The 17399-nt window shown below is 43.9% G+C and overlaps 1 protein-coding gene across 1 annotated transcript in view; it reads right to left on the bottom strand.

Annotated features, from left to right (window-relative positions):
• Positions 1–576: 576 nt before the first annotated feature.
• The window catches only part of STAB2 (stabilin 2), a 77579-nt gene continuing 60756 nt past the window's right edge, over positions 577–17399 (bottom strand). Inside the window, exons 51-69 of the mRNA XM_052668772.1 lie at positions 16485–16661; positions 16312–16401; positions 15364–15510; positions 14220–14276; positions 13714–13837; positions 13253–13402; positions 11325–11429; positions 10821–10928; positions 10193–10386; positions 9053–9194; positions 8571–8704; positions 7464–7629; positions 7222–7328; positions 6813–6932; positions 5812–5970; positions 4684–4791; positions 3264–3392; positions 2088–2207; positions 577–1182 (exon numbers count right to left, since the gene is read on the bottom strand). Of these exons, the coding sequence (XP_052524732.1) occupies positions 1132–1182; positions 2088–2207; positions 3264–3392; positions 4684–4791; positions 5812–5970; positions 6813–6932; positions 7222–7328; positions 7464–7629; positions 8571–8704; positions 9053–9194; positions 10193–10386; positions 10821–10928; positions 11325–11429; positions 13253–13402; positions 13714–13837; positions 14220–14276; positions 15364–15510; positions 16312–16401; positions 16485–16661 (2388 nt within the window). The 3' untranslated portion in view covers positions 577–1131. The remainder of the gene's footprint in view (positions 1183–2087; positions 2208–3263; positions 3393–4683; positions 4792–5811; positions 5971–6812; positions 6933–7221; positions 7329–7463; positions 7630–8570; positions 8705–9052; positions 9195–10192; positions 10387–10820; positions 10929–11324; positions 11430–13252; positions 13403–13713; positions 13838–14219; positions 14277–15363; positions 15511–16311; positions 16402–16484; positions 16662–17399) is intronic.

The raw sequence follows: 17399 nt of genomic DNA, 5'->3' as shown, positions 1-17399 counted from the left end.
TATATTTACACATGAGGTTCCCCTGGCTGTCCTTGATAGTTGTCATCAGTCCTGGCTTATTCTGACAGGAGGTACTCTGAGGATATTTCAGAGGAAATGAATGCATCCCTCCAGTGCTGTCTTTCCCCTTGTCCTTCCCACATGTAGCAAATATGCTGCAGGTGAACATTACTGCTGTTGAGCAATAGCATCCTCCTTTCCTTGCTGTTTTGTAGTTTCTGTCAGTCAAACTTGGGGTTGATTCACTTGTAATAGTAAGGTGAAAATAGCTGCTGCTGTTACAGCATTGGCTGAATGGCAGCATGTGTGAAGAAGCAGATGTCTTCTGTCAGACCTGAAGATATGGATGTGACTGCAGAGTATCTTCATTGGCTACTTGTTCACAAAAATGGCTCAAGTACAAACGTGTTTCTATTTTAATACTCTCATATAGCAACTTTAGCAAGAAGTACAGCTATGCTTAATATTGCCCTTTGTAGAGTGACATGAGATATAAACCAAGCTTAGGAAAGCTGGAAATGCTGGAGCAGGCCAGCTGAGGCAGATGTGCCAGTATCCTTTTCTGTAAGAATTGCAACAAAAAACCCAAAAAAAAACAACAAAAAAAATCCAACCAAAAAACTATGGCTTTTTTTTTCTTTTTCTTTTTTTGTTTAAAACTATGGATTTAACACATTCTGTTTCATGGCAGCTGGCTGTAGTTGCAGCTGAGCCAAAACAAAGGCAGAGCTGGAGTAGTAGCAAATTTAGTATATTTGCCAACTTATCAGCCTGTGTGTTTGAGGCAATTTAAAATCCTGTACAAAGAATAAAAGCTGGGTGATAAGAGGCCACTGAAAGTCCTGTGCTTTTTGTAGAAAAATAAGTGCCTCTTTTCTCTCGGACTGCTGGAGAGTTGAGCCTCACTTTGGCATTTAGCACTCAGAGTTGATATTTCTCAATCAGTGTTTCTGAGGTTGGTAACTTTGCAAATCCTACAGACTGCGTGTTAAACAAGGCAGAACTCTTATGCTTTGGTTTTTAATTTATAATGAGGTTTTATTCCCTGACAATTGTAGTTGCTGTGGTTCCTCCCCCCAGTAAATGCAAATAGAAATGTATTCTGTAACTGACTAATGCCAAGCTGAGTCTTTAATTCTGATCATAAGGGCCACTCATCACAAGCTGCTGGTCATCTGAATCCTATGAAACAGAAGGGAAAACAAATCAGACTAACATCATGCACGTGAAACTCACATTTTTGGGAAATGTATCCACATAGATGGGTTTTATCCACATAGATGGAAGTATGCAACTGCCATTTTTGCACTGAATAAGCCTTTTTACAAGACTACTCTGCTCGTTAGCTGCTGTATTTACATGACAGTCTTGCTAAATCGGGCCATTAAGGCTACCCAGATGATTCAGTCTTACCCAGATGATTCAGTCTTACCCAGATTTTCCTTCTCTTGTTTCCCACCCCTTTCTCACTGTGTTTCAGACACTGTACAGTGTGCTAGCATGACACTCAGCTGCATTTGCAGCAATGAGAAGACAAAACTGAAAGGCTTTAAAGTTTGTATAGACATGTCGCAGCACCATTTGAAGTCCAGTTTAGTTTGGCTCTCTTTGAAAGCAGCTGGAGCCTCAGTAGTCATTACTTAGAATTGTAGAATCACTAGGGCTGAAAAAGACCTCCAAGATCATCTTGCTTCAACCCCCCCCATGCCCACTGCCCACGTCTCTCAGTGCCACATCCACATGGTTCCTGAACACCTCCAGGGACAGTGACTGCACCACCTCTCCGGGCAGCCTGTATCACTGCAGCAACCCTCTTTCTGAGAAGAAATGTTTCCTAAGATCCAACCTGAACCTCCTCTGGAGCAACTTAAGGCTATTATCTCGTCTTACTTGAGGCAGAGCTATAGACTATAGCCTCATTTAAGCTCCAAGTGAGGCTACCCCATTCCTGGCAGGGCTGAGATAGAAAAGCCAGGAATTTCAATGAGCTTTTTTCCAAATACTTTTTCCAAGTTGATTTTTTCCTTTATAAGATCACCCTTCTTACTATGATCTTAGTTGTGTCCCAAATAAGATTTAACACTTACTGAGAAAAGGTCGTAGGTAGGTTCTGATGGAGTCAGTGCAGAAGAACTTTCATATGAGGGGTTGGTGATATTTGAAGGCTGGGGCTTGTCCAGTGATGTTACATCAGTGTCATCTTTTGACTACATAAAATAACACAGATGATCTTTAAATCCATTCTCCTCCTACGGTGCCTTAAGTGGAGCACTTAACCTTCTCTACTGACTAGTGCAGTGTTGTGAGTGAACTGGCTTCATCATCTAATTCTGTGTCTCCAGGCATGAACTCTGCACTCATGAACTCTGGGTGTCATGTTGTCTTGGATCACTTAATGTTCAAACATTTTACCCCCTTCTTAAGTCACTGTGAAGAACAGGACAGGAAGTACTGCACTGGCATTGTGCCTAGCATGAAAAGTATGTGCTTGTTCTTAAGTGTGCTTGCTGCTGTGATATAAAGATACAAGCATTTCCTCTGGTTCATGGCTCCTTTTTTATTTCTATAGTACTATACATATACATAAGCTAGAATAGGAGGGAGTTTCTGATTGCTTTCCTTGGGATTGATTTTGTATCACTTTTTTTGTATCACTTCCTTGTCTCTGGATAGCTTGGCTTCTACTGGCTGATTTTGCATCATCAAGATGCTCTGTGAGGCTAACGAAGTTAGAGAAAGCAAGCATGAGAGCACATCGGTATAAGAGTTTATACTTCTCAATCTGCTCTGATTTGCTTGTCTCTCAATCCAGCCTTTTTTTCCTATCAAATACCTGAACCTCCAGAGCTATAAAATTATTAGCAGTGCCATGGAAGGGGAGGGGAAAGAGAGTAAGTTCATCTGTAAGTGGTTCAACTGATCTGCTTCCCTAAAGCTGACATTTCTGGAGACACGGCCTTCTGCACTGGTGCTGTTCAGATGTAAGCGTTTGGCCAGGCCTTACTGTTGGTAGTGTCAGCGAGAGCAGGAGCCCTGGTAGTGCCCCCCAGCGTGGTGCAGCAGGCAAAGTAACCGAGTTCCCAAGTCAAATATGGGAGCCTTTGTCATGTGTCAGTGTGAGCAGTTCAAGCGTAAAGTGATCTGAAATGTCTCTGCAATTCTAGCTTAATGAAATGTGAGGATAACTTGGAGCCTGAGATCTGGAAAGCACAGTGGGGTCTGGGAAGTGCGGAGTGCTTGCTTTGCACTCCCCTGCCTCTTACCTTGAAGTGCTGGAAGGCTGTGCTTTGCTTCCTGAATCGGAGGTACGAGTATCCGATGAAGGCCACGACTCCAATAACCAGGCAGATGCCAAAGAATATCCCTGTCCCCGTACTGGCATGGAGATGAGCCTGGAAGCACGGACAGGGTGAGCTATGGGGTGTGCACTGATTGCCTGCCAGCATCCCAGTACTGTGATGTTTCCCTGAGCTACGTCTGAAGTCCTTAGCTGCTTTTGTGGCGGAGTTCCCCACTATGTGGTCTGCAGAGACCTTTGAATGCGACTTTCTGATAATAACTGCAAACTAGAATTTGGATGCTGCGCACTCAACAACGGTTTTGGTACAGCTTCAGCTTGTTTGTGTTTTGAAATATCCAGAATAGACTGTTTTATGCGTATGCATAACTTCTTAATAAATTCCTAGGCAAAGAGCTGAAAGAAATTTACACGTAATCTGGATTTAACCTATGTGGGAAGAATGTTTCCAAACTGGGTTGGTGGTTTGCTTTCTGCAGCCCTGTGGCCTGATACAACTGCAGTCCTGAAGGGAACTGCTGGTTTTGTGCTGGTGATAATTTTGTCTGAAGGTTTTAGGGTGCTCCGGATGTAGTTTCCCAACCACTGTGCTCTTTGCTGGTAATCCTAGGAGTGAAGAGGGGTCTCCAGTGTGGAAGAGACTCTGGCTTTTCTCTATGATGCCTCTGTGTCCTTCTTAGAGAAAGGGTTTCTACATACACGCTGGCAAAAACAATCCCTTAATTATCCTGACTAATATACACTCTGCACTGAAGTATAGTGCAGTTGTACAGCTAAATATTAGAAAATCTTTGGTTGTCCTCCTGCATTTGAGTTATGAAGAAAATAATATGCACAGTATTATCACTGTGGTGCTATGGACTGACAGAAATGGTGTGTTATTTTGAATCGAGTGAAAGGGCCCAAAGGAAGTGAGAGCAGCCCTTTCTGCACTGCGTTGCTTCGCCATGTGCTGTTGGGTTTGGCTTGGCTGCTCTTCCTCACGGATGGGATAACTGGAACCACGGCAGGAATTTATGCGTGCAAAAAAATAATCTGAGTTTTCAAACACTTTGTTTTGGAAAGGAGGAAGTGCCAAAACCAACAGTAACGAGTTTTCCCCAGAAGCTTGAAAGATGCTTTTGGGAAAATTCAAAGGGATCTTTATAAAAGCTTGGGTGTGCAAAATAGCTGAAGAGATTGAATTGAAAAAAAAATATGTGGGAAGAACAAGCTTCGCTAGCACTGTGTTCTCACCCTCTGAATTTCTTTCAATATAACTTTTTAAACTGAAACTGTATACATGGGGGGTAGGGGGGGAACTGGGAATATATGAATATCAGAAATTAATTTGGGATATAAGCCACAGCCACCTCCTACTACCCCAGAAGTCCCTATGTACTTACAGGTGCTGGCGGAGCCCTCAGAGGCTCTGAAATGACATGGATTATCCCATTGGAAGCGACTATATCCCACTCAACAATAGCACTTCCATCCACGTATCTGGTCTCGGTCTACCAGGAGAGAGAACAATGAGATCTGAGCTCTGGCCCTCCTGCCTTGGGAGCTTATTTCCCCAGCTGCTATGTCAGATACTGACAAATTAAGAGAAATCACTGGTGGGCTTGGTTTGAGCCTTCATCCTTATCCTCTATACTGCCTGCAGGCTTTTTTTTTTTCTTTCTTTCTTTCTTTTTTTTCCTTCTCCCTCTACTTGAAAGTTACCAACAAACTTCACGAATGCAAGTGTCTTTAATGATAAGCTGCTGCTCTTGTCTCTCCTGCCCTTTCTCTGTTCTCTCCTGTAACCCTGACTGTCTGAAAGAAGGGTTGACCCAGGGCTGTATCCCCATGCTGCAGTGCCTTCAGGCAGTCTGAGCTGCATCTTTTGAGTTGTGCATGTTGGAGTGTGGCTGCTTGCAGATGTGTATATTCACAGTTTGCCAGCTGCTATCATAATAATGGAATCATAAAGGCATTACAGTTGGAAAAGATCTCTAAGGTCATTCAGTCCAACCATCAGCCATCCCCACCATGCCCATTGACCATGTCCCTCAGTGACACATCCACACAGTTCTGGAACACCTCCAGGGATGGTGACTCCACCACTCTGTGCCACTGCAGCACCACTCTTTTGGAACAGAGATCCAACCTAAACTTCCCCTGGAGTAATGTGAGACCATTACCTCTTGTTCTGTCACTCTTACTTGGGAGGAGGCCAATCCTTACCTCACTACAACCTTCTTTCAGGTCATTGTAGAGAGCAATAAGGTCTCTCTTGAGCTCCTTCAGATTGAATGATCCCAGTTTCCTTAGATTCTCCGCATAAGACTTGTGTTCCAGCAAGCTCTACTGCCCTTCTTTGGATATGCTACAGTCCTAGCTCTGCCCACCCTAGGAGCACCAGTCTTCTCAGTTCAGCCTCTTATTGTTGCTGGCTGTAACCTCACAGTGTTGCTCTCCAGATCAGCACATTAGCTGATTAGAAGGTACAGGATGAGAGAGAAAAAGCTGGGGATTTCTTACAAAGGTACCTGTTCGGTGGAAGGAGCTTGGTATTCTTTTCCCCTGTTGTCTGTAATTAGAAGTTTTTCTCCAAGACGAGTCAGGAGAGTGGTTCCATTTGTCAAGTCTTCATAAAACACGATACTGGCATTAGATAAATGATACTCAATGTCTCGACCAGAAAGTGTCTAAAAATCAGAAAGAAATACAAGGAATATTAATCAGTCCCTTTAATCCACTGGATTTACCTCCAGTCAGAGTGCCTGTGACCTTTTTCCTCTCTGCTATTAATGTTTCAGTAAGTGCAGTACAGGTCAGGGTCTGCTGGGAAACCTGCATGCAAACAGTAGGGAGGATCCTCCAACCCTGCTGGCCTTTGGCTGTGCTGGCACAAAGGGTTTTACTCTCTCGTGACCTGAAGTGATGAGCCTTGTAGATACTCAGAATAGCCTGATGCAAGGCAGAGCTTAAACTCATAGGAGTTGAAATCTCTTGTGTGCTGCTTTTAATAAGTACACAGCTTTATACCTGAGTGGCTTATCACTCCGGGACAGGTGAAGAAGTCATGACCTCATCTCTGTGTCTGGGGTTGCACCTCAGCTGTTGGAGGCAATGTTTTGTGGAAGGAAGGAAAAAAGGACAGGCACAGGAATGAAGCTACGACTAGCCTTCTTTGAAGCATTTGCAAGAAATATCAGAAGTACTGCTTTCTTTGAATAACTGAGCTTAATGAAGCCATGGGAGATTTCATGTCAGACACCTTTACAGCTGGATGACTAAAATTCCTGATGGAAAATTCTCTGGGGTGAGTCAGACTTTCAGTAACTTAGTATTCCTGACTATAGAAGGAAAGCAGAGAGTATGAAATTAACCCTTCCAGAAGCACAGTTCAAGCTATATGGGATTACAAAGAAATCGTGCCATACAAAGACTGTTTTTTAATTGAGATTGCATCAAGATAGAGAAACCCATGAATGGCTGTTTAGAAAGTGCTATTAAAATGAAGAAAGAAAAGTGAAAACATTCTTGCCTGATTTTCCCTTAATCCACTATCATTTGGAGCGAAGAGTGTGGCATGCACTGACAGGTCGGTGAGGTACCGCAGGAATGCTCTCCCTTTCCGAGAGCTGTTGGAGTAAGCCATGATTTTCTGGGCCAGAAACAAAATTCAGCTTTAGTGAAAGGCAATTTTGAGATAAAAAGATGTCATATTAGTAACAATAAAGAGGCTTCGCTTTCTGTCCCCTACACTGGCTGTGCACAACAGCCAGTACTAAGGTACTAAGAGGCATAGCTTAGTGTGGAAATGGTGGTGGTAGGTGGATAGTTGGACTGGATGATCTTGGAGATTTTTTTCCACTTTGGTGGATCTATGAATCCATGACAGTGTTTGGGTGCCGGGACAGCCCGGTTATCCCTGTGCCCGTGGCAGACGTTACCTCCAGGAAGTTTGTGAGCGTGGGGAAGGACATCAGCACTTGCAGCAGGTTCCCACTGCAGGAGGAGCCATCCCCCACGTAGCCTGGCCTGCAGGTGCAGTTCACCTCTGGAATGCACAAACACAGACAGCTATGTGGGCCAGTGCCCTTCTCTAGGCAGTTTTGGTTCTCCTTGTTCTTGGCTGCCAAAAGTACTCAAAACAGGGCCCCCTTTGCGGCGAGGCTGAGGAGGCCATTCTCACCTTTTTCCCTGTAGCAGAAGACATCCCATGTTTCACTCAGGTTGACCCTTTTCCCGTAGTCCACAATGCCGACGTACCCGGCGCCACAGTTTGGTGATGAGAAGGCAGTAGGGTAGCCCACTCGTTGGCCATCCAGCCAGCCAGCTGCACACAGGTGGTACCGCGCCTGCAAGGCCATGAGGGAGAGAACATGGGGAGAGCTGGGTTGTGGGGCCAGAGCTGCCGATGGACAGGGACAGCATCTGACATCCCCCAGCCCACTTTCGGGAATCTGAGTGAACTCCCTGCCTTGCAGCTTGCTCTGCTTTTGCTGCTCCCTGCCCGTCCAGCCCTTTTGTTGCTGCAGAAGGAGTCTGGCTGTGGTCCAGCCTCATATTTTGTGAAAAATGTCTCTTAACCATGAACATCTTCCTTCCTTCCTTCCTTCCTTTTGCAGATGGGAAGGAGTCAGAACAGTACAGTCTGGCTCACCCTACAGAAAACAAGTCTTACAAACCTGAGGTGTGATGATGCTTATCCCACTGACATCAACCATGTGTTGCCTACAGCACACTCAAGAAAAGGAGCGTGGAAATAGCTCTGCTAAATTAATAGTAATCCTAGAGTATTACTTTAATAAAAATAATAAAATCCAAACATAGATCTAACTCGTACATTTCTTATAGAAGAACTAAGAATTACAACTCTCATGAAAACCCTCTGCAAGTCTGACTTTATTCTCTGGAAAACTGGAAACAAAAATTTGGCAACTGAATTGTTTTCAGTGCTGTATGAGCAGGCATGAGCCCCAAAACCAGTCTGAAAACTTCTCTCAGGCAAACATATCCTGGGCTGGCAGAAGAGAAGAAAAGTTAGAACACAGAATTTATTGGCACTGAGCAACCCCCTTGCTCCTCCTTCTCCATTTACACCATGGTATGAGCAGGCACAAACCCTAAAACCAGTCTGAAAACTGCTCTCAGGCAAACATATCCTGGGCTGGCAGAAGGGAAGAAAGGTTAGAACACAGAATTTATTGGCACTGAGCAACCTCCTTGCTCCTCCTTCTCCATTTACACCATGGCTAAATCCACACTGGGGACTCCTCCTGCAGCGAGCTTACATCACCTTCTGTGCATAGAGCAGCTGGTTGTATGTGGCGACAGTGGCTGACTCATTGGCACAGGCTTCCTTTGCCTTCTCGTAGGTCATTTTGTACTGCCCCTGGGGAGACCGTAAATGGAAAACTCCAACTGTCGTGTCTGCAGAGAGAGAGGGACCAGCTCTTACTGATGGGGCTTCCATTTCTGCATTAAAAATCAACTGTGCAATAGGGAATATTGGTAACTTTTATGAAATACAGTTAGGACAGACAGGGAATCACGGGTAACATTTCTACCTGGAATGCCTTCATCTGTTGGTTCATAAACCCAGTATTGCGAAAGTATTTAATGTTCTAAGCTGAGTTGTACTTACATCTCATTGTTTCCAGTGGATCTAGGTAGAGGACTGGGGATCTTACAAACACAGGGATCCAGGCCAGACCCACTGACATCAGTGCAGTGGCACGGGGACAAGGACCTTTCTGTCCCATGGTGTGCCATCCTCACCTTGGAAGTGGAGATCGGTGCAGTCTGCATCAGGGTGGCACTGCCCATTGTTCTGCAAGCAGCGGTCAAGAGGAAGCTGCATCACTGAGCAGTTCAACCCATCACCAATGTAGTTGTTTTTACAGTCGCACTTGCGTTTGTCCTGGTTGGGGGGAGAATGAAAAAAGCCAAGGCAAGTATTTCACTGACATAAAAGTGGTATTTCACACAATATACTGAACTGTTGGAAAAATGTCACTAGATACAGCCAGGAATGGGCAAACAGAAAAGTTGCTACTAACAACCATGATTCAACAGACTGCAAACTGTCACACTGTTGTTTCTTCTTTTAAGCAAAACATTTATGCACGTACCTAGGTGTTTTGCTAAATAAATGCCAAGGCATAATTCCATCCACAAAGCTAATAATGTGCGTTGGGGAATTATATGACATGTAATTAAGACAAACGGATTACACACCAATCAAAATTACATCTAAATGACAGCGAGGAAACATGAAAGGAATTTAGCAGTCCACTGATCATAATAAATTGGGAACTATAAACTGAGGAAGCTGACACAACCAGGGAATGTGATGGTTAGCAGCTGGAATGGATTAACAGTGAGGCTTTTCTAGATAGTTCCTGGAAGACACATCAGGCAAACCACCAAAATGGAACAGATAGATGATCCCAAAAGCACCAAGACAAATGCTGGATCAAATCTCTGCCATGAGTTTTCCTCAAGCTTTGATCTTTCATGCCAAGAATCATGTGGCTGCAGGAGCTATCTAAGGGTCTGATCAACCAGAAAGTGATGTTATTCTGCCAACTGTCCCCAGGTTTAGACACCAATATACACACAGTTTCATGCTGCTAAACTTCTACTGCAAATAGGGATAGCCAAGAAGGGAGAGCTACAAAAGAGGACAGACAGCATGCAAAACATTCTATTTACTGTAGCACCCTTTTCCTCGGCCCTCATCCGAAACGATGCCAAAATGGACATGGAAAGTAGACTGGTGTCACATAATAATTGTTCTGGGAAACAGGGGGCTCTGAGAAGCAAGCAGAGAGTATGATCCATCTGGGAAGGAGACTTCTTGGCACCGGGAAGAAGTGTCTCTGACTTCCCTATGAAGACCCAAATCATTTAACTTACAGGCCCTATGACAGTGCAAATAGCATGTTCATGGCAGCCTCCATTGAACCCATCGGCACAAGGGTTTATAGGAAGGCATGTGAAGCCGTCTCCTTTGTATCCCTTCTGACAGTTGCAGAAGATCTTCACCCCAATCTGTGTGCAGTTGGCTGCTTTGTGGCACCCACCATTGTTTTGTTTGCAGAGGTCTGCAGCTGCACAAGGAAAAAAAAATGCATGAGTAATGTTTGCTTTTAAAGGGTTTGTTCCTCTCAAAGGGAAAACCCCTTCAGTTTGTTCTTCTAAGGCACATTAAAAATACTAGAACATCTCTTTGGGTAAAAATACTATTTGAGTTTCCTGAGGCACTCCTGCAGTTGCAGAATAGCTATCCCTTAGAGCTCTGAAGCGCTTGGCAGACATCCTTGCTTTAAGAGACATAGCACCAACACCCAGAGATTCTGCTTTGCCTCTTGGCAGCCCAGAAGAGCTGCCTTTAGGGGACTCTGCTCCATCCAAGGTGAATTTGGTGGATGCGAGAAATCTGGCTTGAAAGTGACTGTTACTGCAGTGATGCTACTGGGGAGCTGCTTTACCTAGAGCCAGTGAAAGCAATCCTGAAAGTGCAATACTGTGAGAGGGAGCTCACCTGTGCACGTGATTCCATCCCCATTGTAAAGTGGCTTGCACTGGCAAGTGTTGTTCTCCATGCAGACAGCGTTGGCAGAGCAGCTTGGTGAACACACTGGTGGCAAAGCTGTGGGGAAGGCAAAACAGCTGGGATGTAGATGGTATTTGCATTGCAATACTCTTGCTTCATATAGACAGGAACACCCTCATACCCTCAAGTCTTGCTAACAGAAAAACTTGTACAATTTTTTTATGACTGATTAACTCTTCGGTAGTACCTTCCAGGGAGGGAAGCACTCATATGCCCATCTCATGGAGGGGAAACAGGGAGGTGAAAGGATTTGCTCATAATCTGAAGCAGCATTAGGGATGCTGCTTTTGGAACTCCCTTAATCTCCAGCGAGAGCTTCTGGCATTATCAGCATTTTTTCACTCTCGTCTATGCACTCTCAATTCTGTTGAGTTGTGAATGCTGTCAGCACCTATCTCCAAGTAACAGAGTGCAGGGAGCAGAGGCAAATACCCAGCTTATTTTCACAGAGCCGGCCAGTCCATCCTGTCTCACAGAAACATCGTCCTGTCCCTGAATATCCTTCCTCACACTGCCCGTTGTTCTTGCATTCACAGGCTGCAAAGGAAACACATAAAGATCATTTACAGAGTTGTTGCTGTGAAAGCAGAAGATATTTCCATAGAGAAGCCTTCCTTAGACTCCAAATTTAGGTACATTATTACCTAGAAATAACTTTGCTAAGTTTGACCTCACAGTTTTTCACCAGGAGTTGAGTTATGCAGAGGACCTGATTGCCCAGGGTGATTGGACAGCCTCTGTTCTTAGAGGTTCTCAAGTCCTTACAGTTCTACTCCGAACTGCATGGTCTGAGCTTAGAGCTGACCCTGCTTTGGGCACAAGTTGGACTCAAGACCTCTTGACATCCCTTGCAACATGAATTATCACGTGATCTTACAGCTGTAGAACTAGCATTAGTTCAACGTGCATTTGAAAATGAATATTGTCCTGCATAGCGACAGCAGTAGAAAACCTCCCACAGAACTACAGCAGAAAGAAGCTAATGGCTGAGGTGAAGACTCAGCCTGAACCTGTCCTAATAAGTAACAGCTTCAAGTTGTAGGGAAGGCCTCAGCTGGACAGCAATGTGGCCTGAGGGAAGAAGGAGTTTGGTTGCTGTGCAGGAGAAGGTCGGTCTGATTAAGAAAGTCCAATATGAGGTAAGTAAGCTATGCTGCAAAATATGGATAAGTTACACGTAATGCCTTTTTTAGGTTTTATGTATTTTTGCTTATGGCTTCCTTTTATTTATGGCATGTTACCCACTGTGCCCTAGAGGTTCCTCTAATCTATAGGTGATGTTTTTCTCTGCTCTTTTGGTGCTATAATAATTTATATACTAAGTCTGTCTTAAAAAATTATTGATAGCTCTATGTTTTATGCAATGAAGAACCAGCCTTTTTTGTCTCATTTCACTTTCTCAAATATTCTTGTTTAAAGAGGGTAATGATGTGAGATTTGGTCAGACTTTGATTCTGTGAGAACCTGTTTCTGCTGTAAAGGAATTTCACCCTTTGGCTTTCTTCCATTTAGTTTGGTTACCTGATTCTTACTCAACATAAGTACATATTGAAAAGAAGTGGCTGTAAGACTTTTTTTTTTTCCCTGCTAAGTATCACAGTCTGAGTTTCAGAAAAGCAATTCTCATAGAGTTTGTGCTACAATATGCTGTAAGATGGATAAGCTGGTGACGTGAGTATTCCTGAGCAAGATGTGTTACTTTAATCCTAAAGATGTCCAGCTTCTAACCTCCAACCCTGTGTGTCTTGTGAGTGCTGCAGGTATACACAGTTAGAATGGAAGAGTTAACATCAAAACTTCTAATCTGAAGGCTTCATGTTCGGAAAACATTTAAGTTTAAGGGATGTTGTTGATCCTGTTTTCATCTAAGTTACATTTTAAACCACAGCCAAGTAGATATATGAGCAGTTTCTTGTCTGCCGTCCCTCTTCACAAACTGATTTCAACTCAGTGTCCTTTTCCTTCTCTTTTGCAAAAGCAGTGCATGGTCTTGGCCTCCTATGATCCTTGAGGAGCCATTGTGCTAACTAAAATACTGACCAGTCCTCTATGAGAATGAGAGGGAAAGCAGTGCTGTAGTTGATACACCTTCATGACTGAGGCTCTGATTCCATTCCATGTCACTTACATACCACGCAAAAGTAGGAGCTCTGCACAGAAAACTAAGAACACCTCTATCCTCACTGCCTTTTCCTCCCTTTTGAGACCTTGCATCATCCCTCTGCATGAGGAGATACTCAAGAGAAATGCTAGTGTTGAAAGGAGGAAGCATTTTTTTTTTTGTTGCTCAAAACCACATCATAGACAAAATGGTTCAGACTGGAGGTGGGCAGTAGTATGGAAATGAAACATAGACATACGCCTGCAGCTGGAGCCATATCTGCCTGGCAAGCACAGCTCACATGAAGTCCCGTTGAAGCCACTGTAGCAGTGGCACTCTCCTGTGCCAGTGTAGCCATCGTCACAGTAGCCATGGCTATTGCATGGAGTCTCTGGACCCCCTGGGCAAGCTGAAAGGTCAAAAAAAAAAAAAAAAAGGAAATGAGATAATAATAATTAAAAAAGTGGATACTGAGCTCAAGCGCATCCTTATCCATTGCCACTGTTCATTATTAATTGTTTTGTAAAATCTTGAACAAAAATAACGCCTGTAAATGAATCTGCTCGGGTTTGTACAAGCAGCTATGACAGCTTTGACTGCAAATTTCATGCTCTGAGATCCCCGAGGTGCTTTTACAAATCCTGTCAGACAGGTGCTGTGCACCCTTCCAGCCTCAGAAGGCGCAGGCCTTCCTGTCTTTCTCACTGGGTGCTGCCCTACCTTGGCAGTCGGGCCCGAAGTACCCCTTGCAGCACTTGGCTGTGTGGATGACCATGGAGCAGTTCCTGCGGCAGCCATCCCTCCGTAGCCCATAGGAATCATAAGTGCACCGGTAGATCCCCTCCTGGGCATCGTGCATGGCAGTGCAGAGAGGTAAAAAACACAGGAAGGTGAGTGCTATGTGGAGATTTGATTATTTTTTAATCATCGTTTCTGATATGCATTGAATTAAAATAGGATGTAAGAAGCCTCATACATTTTTCCCATACAGCTTGCTAAGCTTGGCTAATGAGCCAGGGACAGATCAGAAGTACTTGCTACAAGAGATGCCATGTGAGGCCAACAGTCTTCCCATGCCCAGCATGCCTTTAGACAGCTTTATGTTATCATATAAGACAAGAGTTGAGTTTTCCCTCTTTTTGCCAAGCAACTTATTCCAGTTTGTGTGTGTGAAGTACAGAGATGAGCAAGTTAGGCTGCTTAAATGCAAGCCTTCAATGTATTACCTTTGGTTTTGTCCCTGGAGGGCATTTGGCACCACTGAAGCAGCTAGCACAGTACCCCTGTTGTACAAAATGGAAAGGAAAATAAGCATACTGGCAACAAAAGAGTATTTTGAGTAGATAAAAAGTGTCTGTTTTGTGTGAGCAGAAAATACGAGCAGAAAAGAATGTGGGTTTATCATGCTTGAAACAGAATATAGCTTTAGAGAAAGGAGAGAACAACAAAATAGTTGCCTTGATTTATTGCCATGAAATGCAAGAAACGAATGTTTGCCCCGGAAGAAATCTACTCCTGATCTAAACAAGTAAGAAAATGAGACAGTGGATATTCTTTAAAAAAATATTCACATGGGGCACATAAGATCTGGGTGTGTAATTTGAAGTACTGGTAATTGGTTACTTCTTGGGAAGCAGAGGCATTCTGAGGGAACGACATCCATTTCAATTAACAAAATAAGGAAAAAAGAGGTAACTGAAGTGGGTGAACTATGCAAAGTTGTTGATTTCCTGACTGAAATATGAATTCCAAGATGTTTTTTAGAATGATTACCTGAAATTTAATTTACTTCTAAGTGATTTTTTTAACATGTTTTGAATTAAGCTAGAGTAAATTTCGTCTTTAAACTATTTTAAAATGTTTTGGTTTGGAAATAATGAAATTAACAGGAGTTTCAGAAGCAAAATCACAATCTGGGGATCAAAGGTGGATGCAAAAGTGCCCAAGCCTAACAGGAAATTTGTGTTTCATCACCTTTACTTTGCCCTGTTCTAGCACCAAATGCCCACTCTCAGAAAAATGCCACCAGTGGCACGTGCTGCAAACATCTGAAGATCGGTGGGTTTCAAAACTTCCTGACTGTAGGACATGTTGAAGTTCATGGAATAAACTTCATCCACGCTAACTGTGTCAGTTTAGGTGTGTTGAGTGTTATTTCTATGAAAGCAAGAAATGTGAGAGGCCAAGAGCCTGTCTCCAACAAGTATGATAGAAACAAAGCACAGGTGAAGGCAACCTGAAGTGATGGAACCTAATCTTGCTAGTGCCAAAGCTGCTCAGAGCATTGACCCACGTCCTTCTGCAGGCAGGGTTTGGCCCATGGGCTGTGCCTTTGGTAAATGATAGTATGGCAGAAACAGATGGACTTACCATGATGTCCACGGTGAAGAAGCTGTCACAGCGGCCCCCCAGGCTGGGGTCCATCAGCAGGCAGTCTATGCCATAGGCAATGCCCCCGTCAAACTCCAGCTGCCGCTGCACAATCTTGCACTGTCTGTCATTCAGGAAAAGCGTGCCCTGAGGGAGGAGATGGGGAGAGAGTGTGACAAATGGTGAGGCAGTTTTCTGTGGGGCCAGACCGGATCCAGATTCTGAATAGGAATCAGGGAGAATTCTCTCCTTTAGAAATGCTCCTGATGTGCAATGGTGTGTCAAGCTGTCCTGTAGGTAATGTTGATGCCTGCAGGCTCTTGAAACCACATTAACTTCTTTTCCTAGGGTTCACAGTGCTAAAATCTCACTGTTGGGAAGATCTTTTTCGTTTCCTCTAGTGGACTGGCCTACCTCAAGTGCATTTTGGCTTGCCTACATTTTCAGAGGCATATGCTTGTCAGAGAACATATGAGTACGATCTGATATGTTTGAGAAAAAATGCTGCTGTTTTGGCTTAATGGGTTGCATACATACCTACAGTCTTATTCTGTAAGCAATTACAAACCAGAGTTTGCACCCAGATGATGTATTTACAAGGTTTCTGCCAAAGCCAGGTCCATCCTAATAGTTTGTATTTCATTTTAGGAGAAGTCAGTGTGCTAGTATTTATCTTTTCAGGTTACTGAGAGCTGTTTTGAAGAAATAGCATCTTACAGGAGAGAAAATGACAATGAAATTGAAAAACTCTTACAAACCAACTAGCGTGCTGAAAGGGGTAGGGTGGATGCACCAGTTTTGTGGCTGTTGACATGGACTGACAACAAGCAATTGAGTTTTGGTGTCACTAATCATTTCTAGGCTCTTTAAACAGGCACAGCAGGATTTATATGAGCTGATTCCATGGCAGAGGTAAGGGGTGAAGGTGCTGGCATGGAAAATACTTACAATCTCTTTGTTATCCCCGCAGCTAATGCTGAGGTTGGAGCCCTGCAGAGTCTTCAGCAAGGTGGAGTGGGGGAGTTGGTAGGCTAATATCTGAGAAAGAAGCAAAGAGATGTGTGTGCTCAGTCTCACTTGTTTCAACCTAGGCAATGCTCCTAAAAAAGCATAAGTCTCACCTCAGCATTGCGGACAATGTGGAATTTGAGATACTGCACCAGTTTGTCCGTGTTGGACTTCTTGAAGAGGAAATCCTGCTGCTCCTGGGGCAGACTGCGGATAGCTGTGTCCGTGGGCCAGAAGAGTGTCACAGGTTTGTGAATGGGATCATTGATCAGCCCAAGCAATTTGTTTTTCTGTAACATGCAAAATACTTTTCTGCATGCATGTAATTAATGCTCTCTCTAAAACAATGTTGACCCTATAAGGTGAATACTGGTATAACTGGGATGCAGTGATTACCGGTTTGCAAATGTTGTGACTTTGAAAACTACTGCTGAGTTACCCAAGTTGAGCTATATGACCCAATTCTCTGAAGTGCTTCAGCTGTCCACCAACACTCAGGCTATGGGCCCAGATAAGGGGTGAAAGACATATTTGGTTTGAACACTGGTCATATGATCTGACTTACTATAGGACAGAGCTGAGCTGGGAGATGAAAGCTGGCTGAAAGTTTTTGGCTCCACTGAGGAGCACCTTGTCAGTGTGTATAATCAATAGATATCAAGATGTTATAATCACAATATGATTGTATAATCAATAGATATCAAGATGTTGTAATCACAATATAATCAAGAGAGTTAGGCAAAGTAGACAACGATAACAAAAAGAGAATAAGTGGAAGAGCTTACCCTTTGGCTGGGCTCACCACAAAACACCAATAGAGGCAATCTCCAGAAGAGACCCTTCCCACTGGGAGCCAGCTCTTAAATAGGTCTAGGAGGGGTGCAGCCAGGCTCCACCCCTTCCTGCAGCGCAGGTGAATTGCCTTCACCTGTGCTCCTCTGGCTGACTCATGGCTCACCTCAGGTGATCAATCACAGGTTCAGGCTGTGACTCAGCAGTTCCCATACACAGTGATGTTGTGTGCCATG

The sequence above is a fragment of the Tympanuchus pallidicinctus genome, unplaced genomic scaffold (assembly GCF_026119805.1).
Source record: "Tympanuchus pallidicinctus isolate F22 unplaced genomic scaffold, pur_lepc_1.0 scaffold8, whole genome shotgun sequence".
NCBI classification, from domain to species: domain Eukaryota; kingdom Metazoa; phylum Chordata; class Aves; order Galliformes; family Phasianidae; genus Tympanuchus; species Tympanuchus pallidicinctus.
This window is presented reverse-complemented; position numbering and strand designations above follow the sequence as displayed.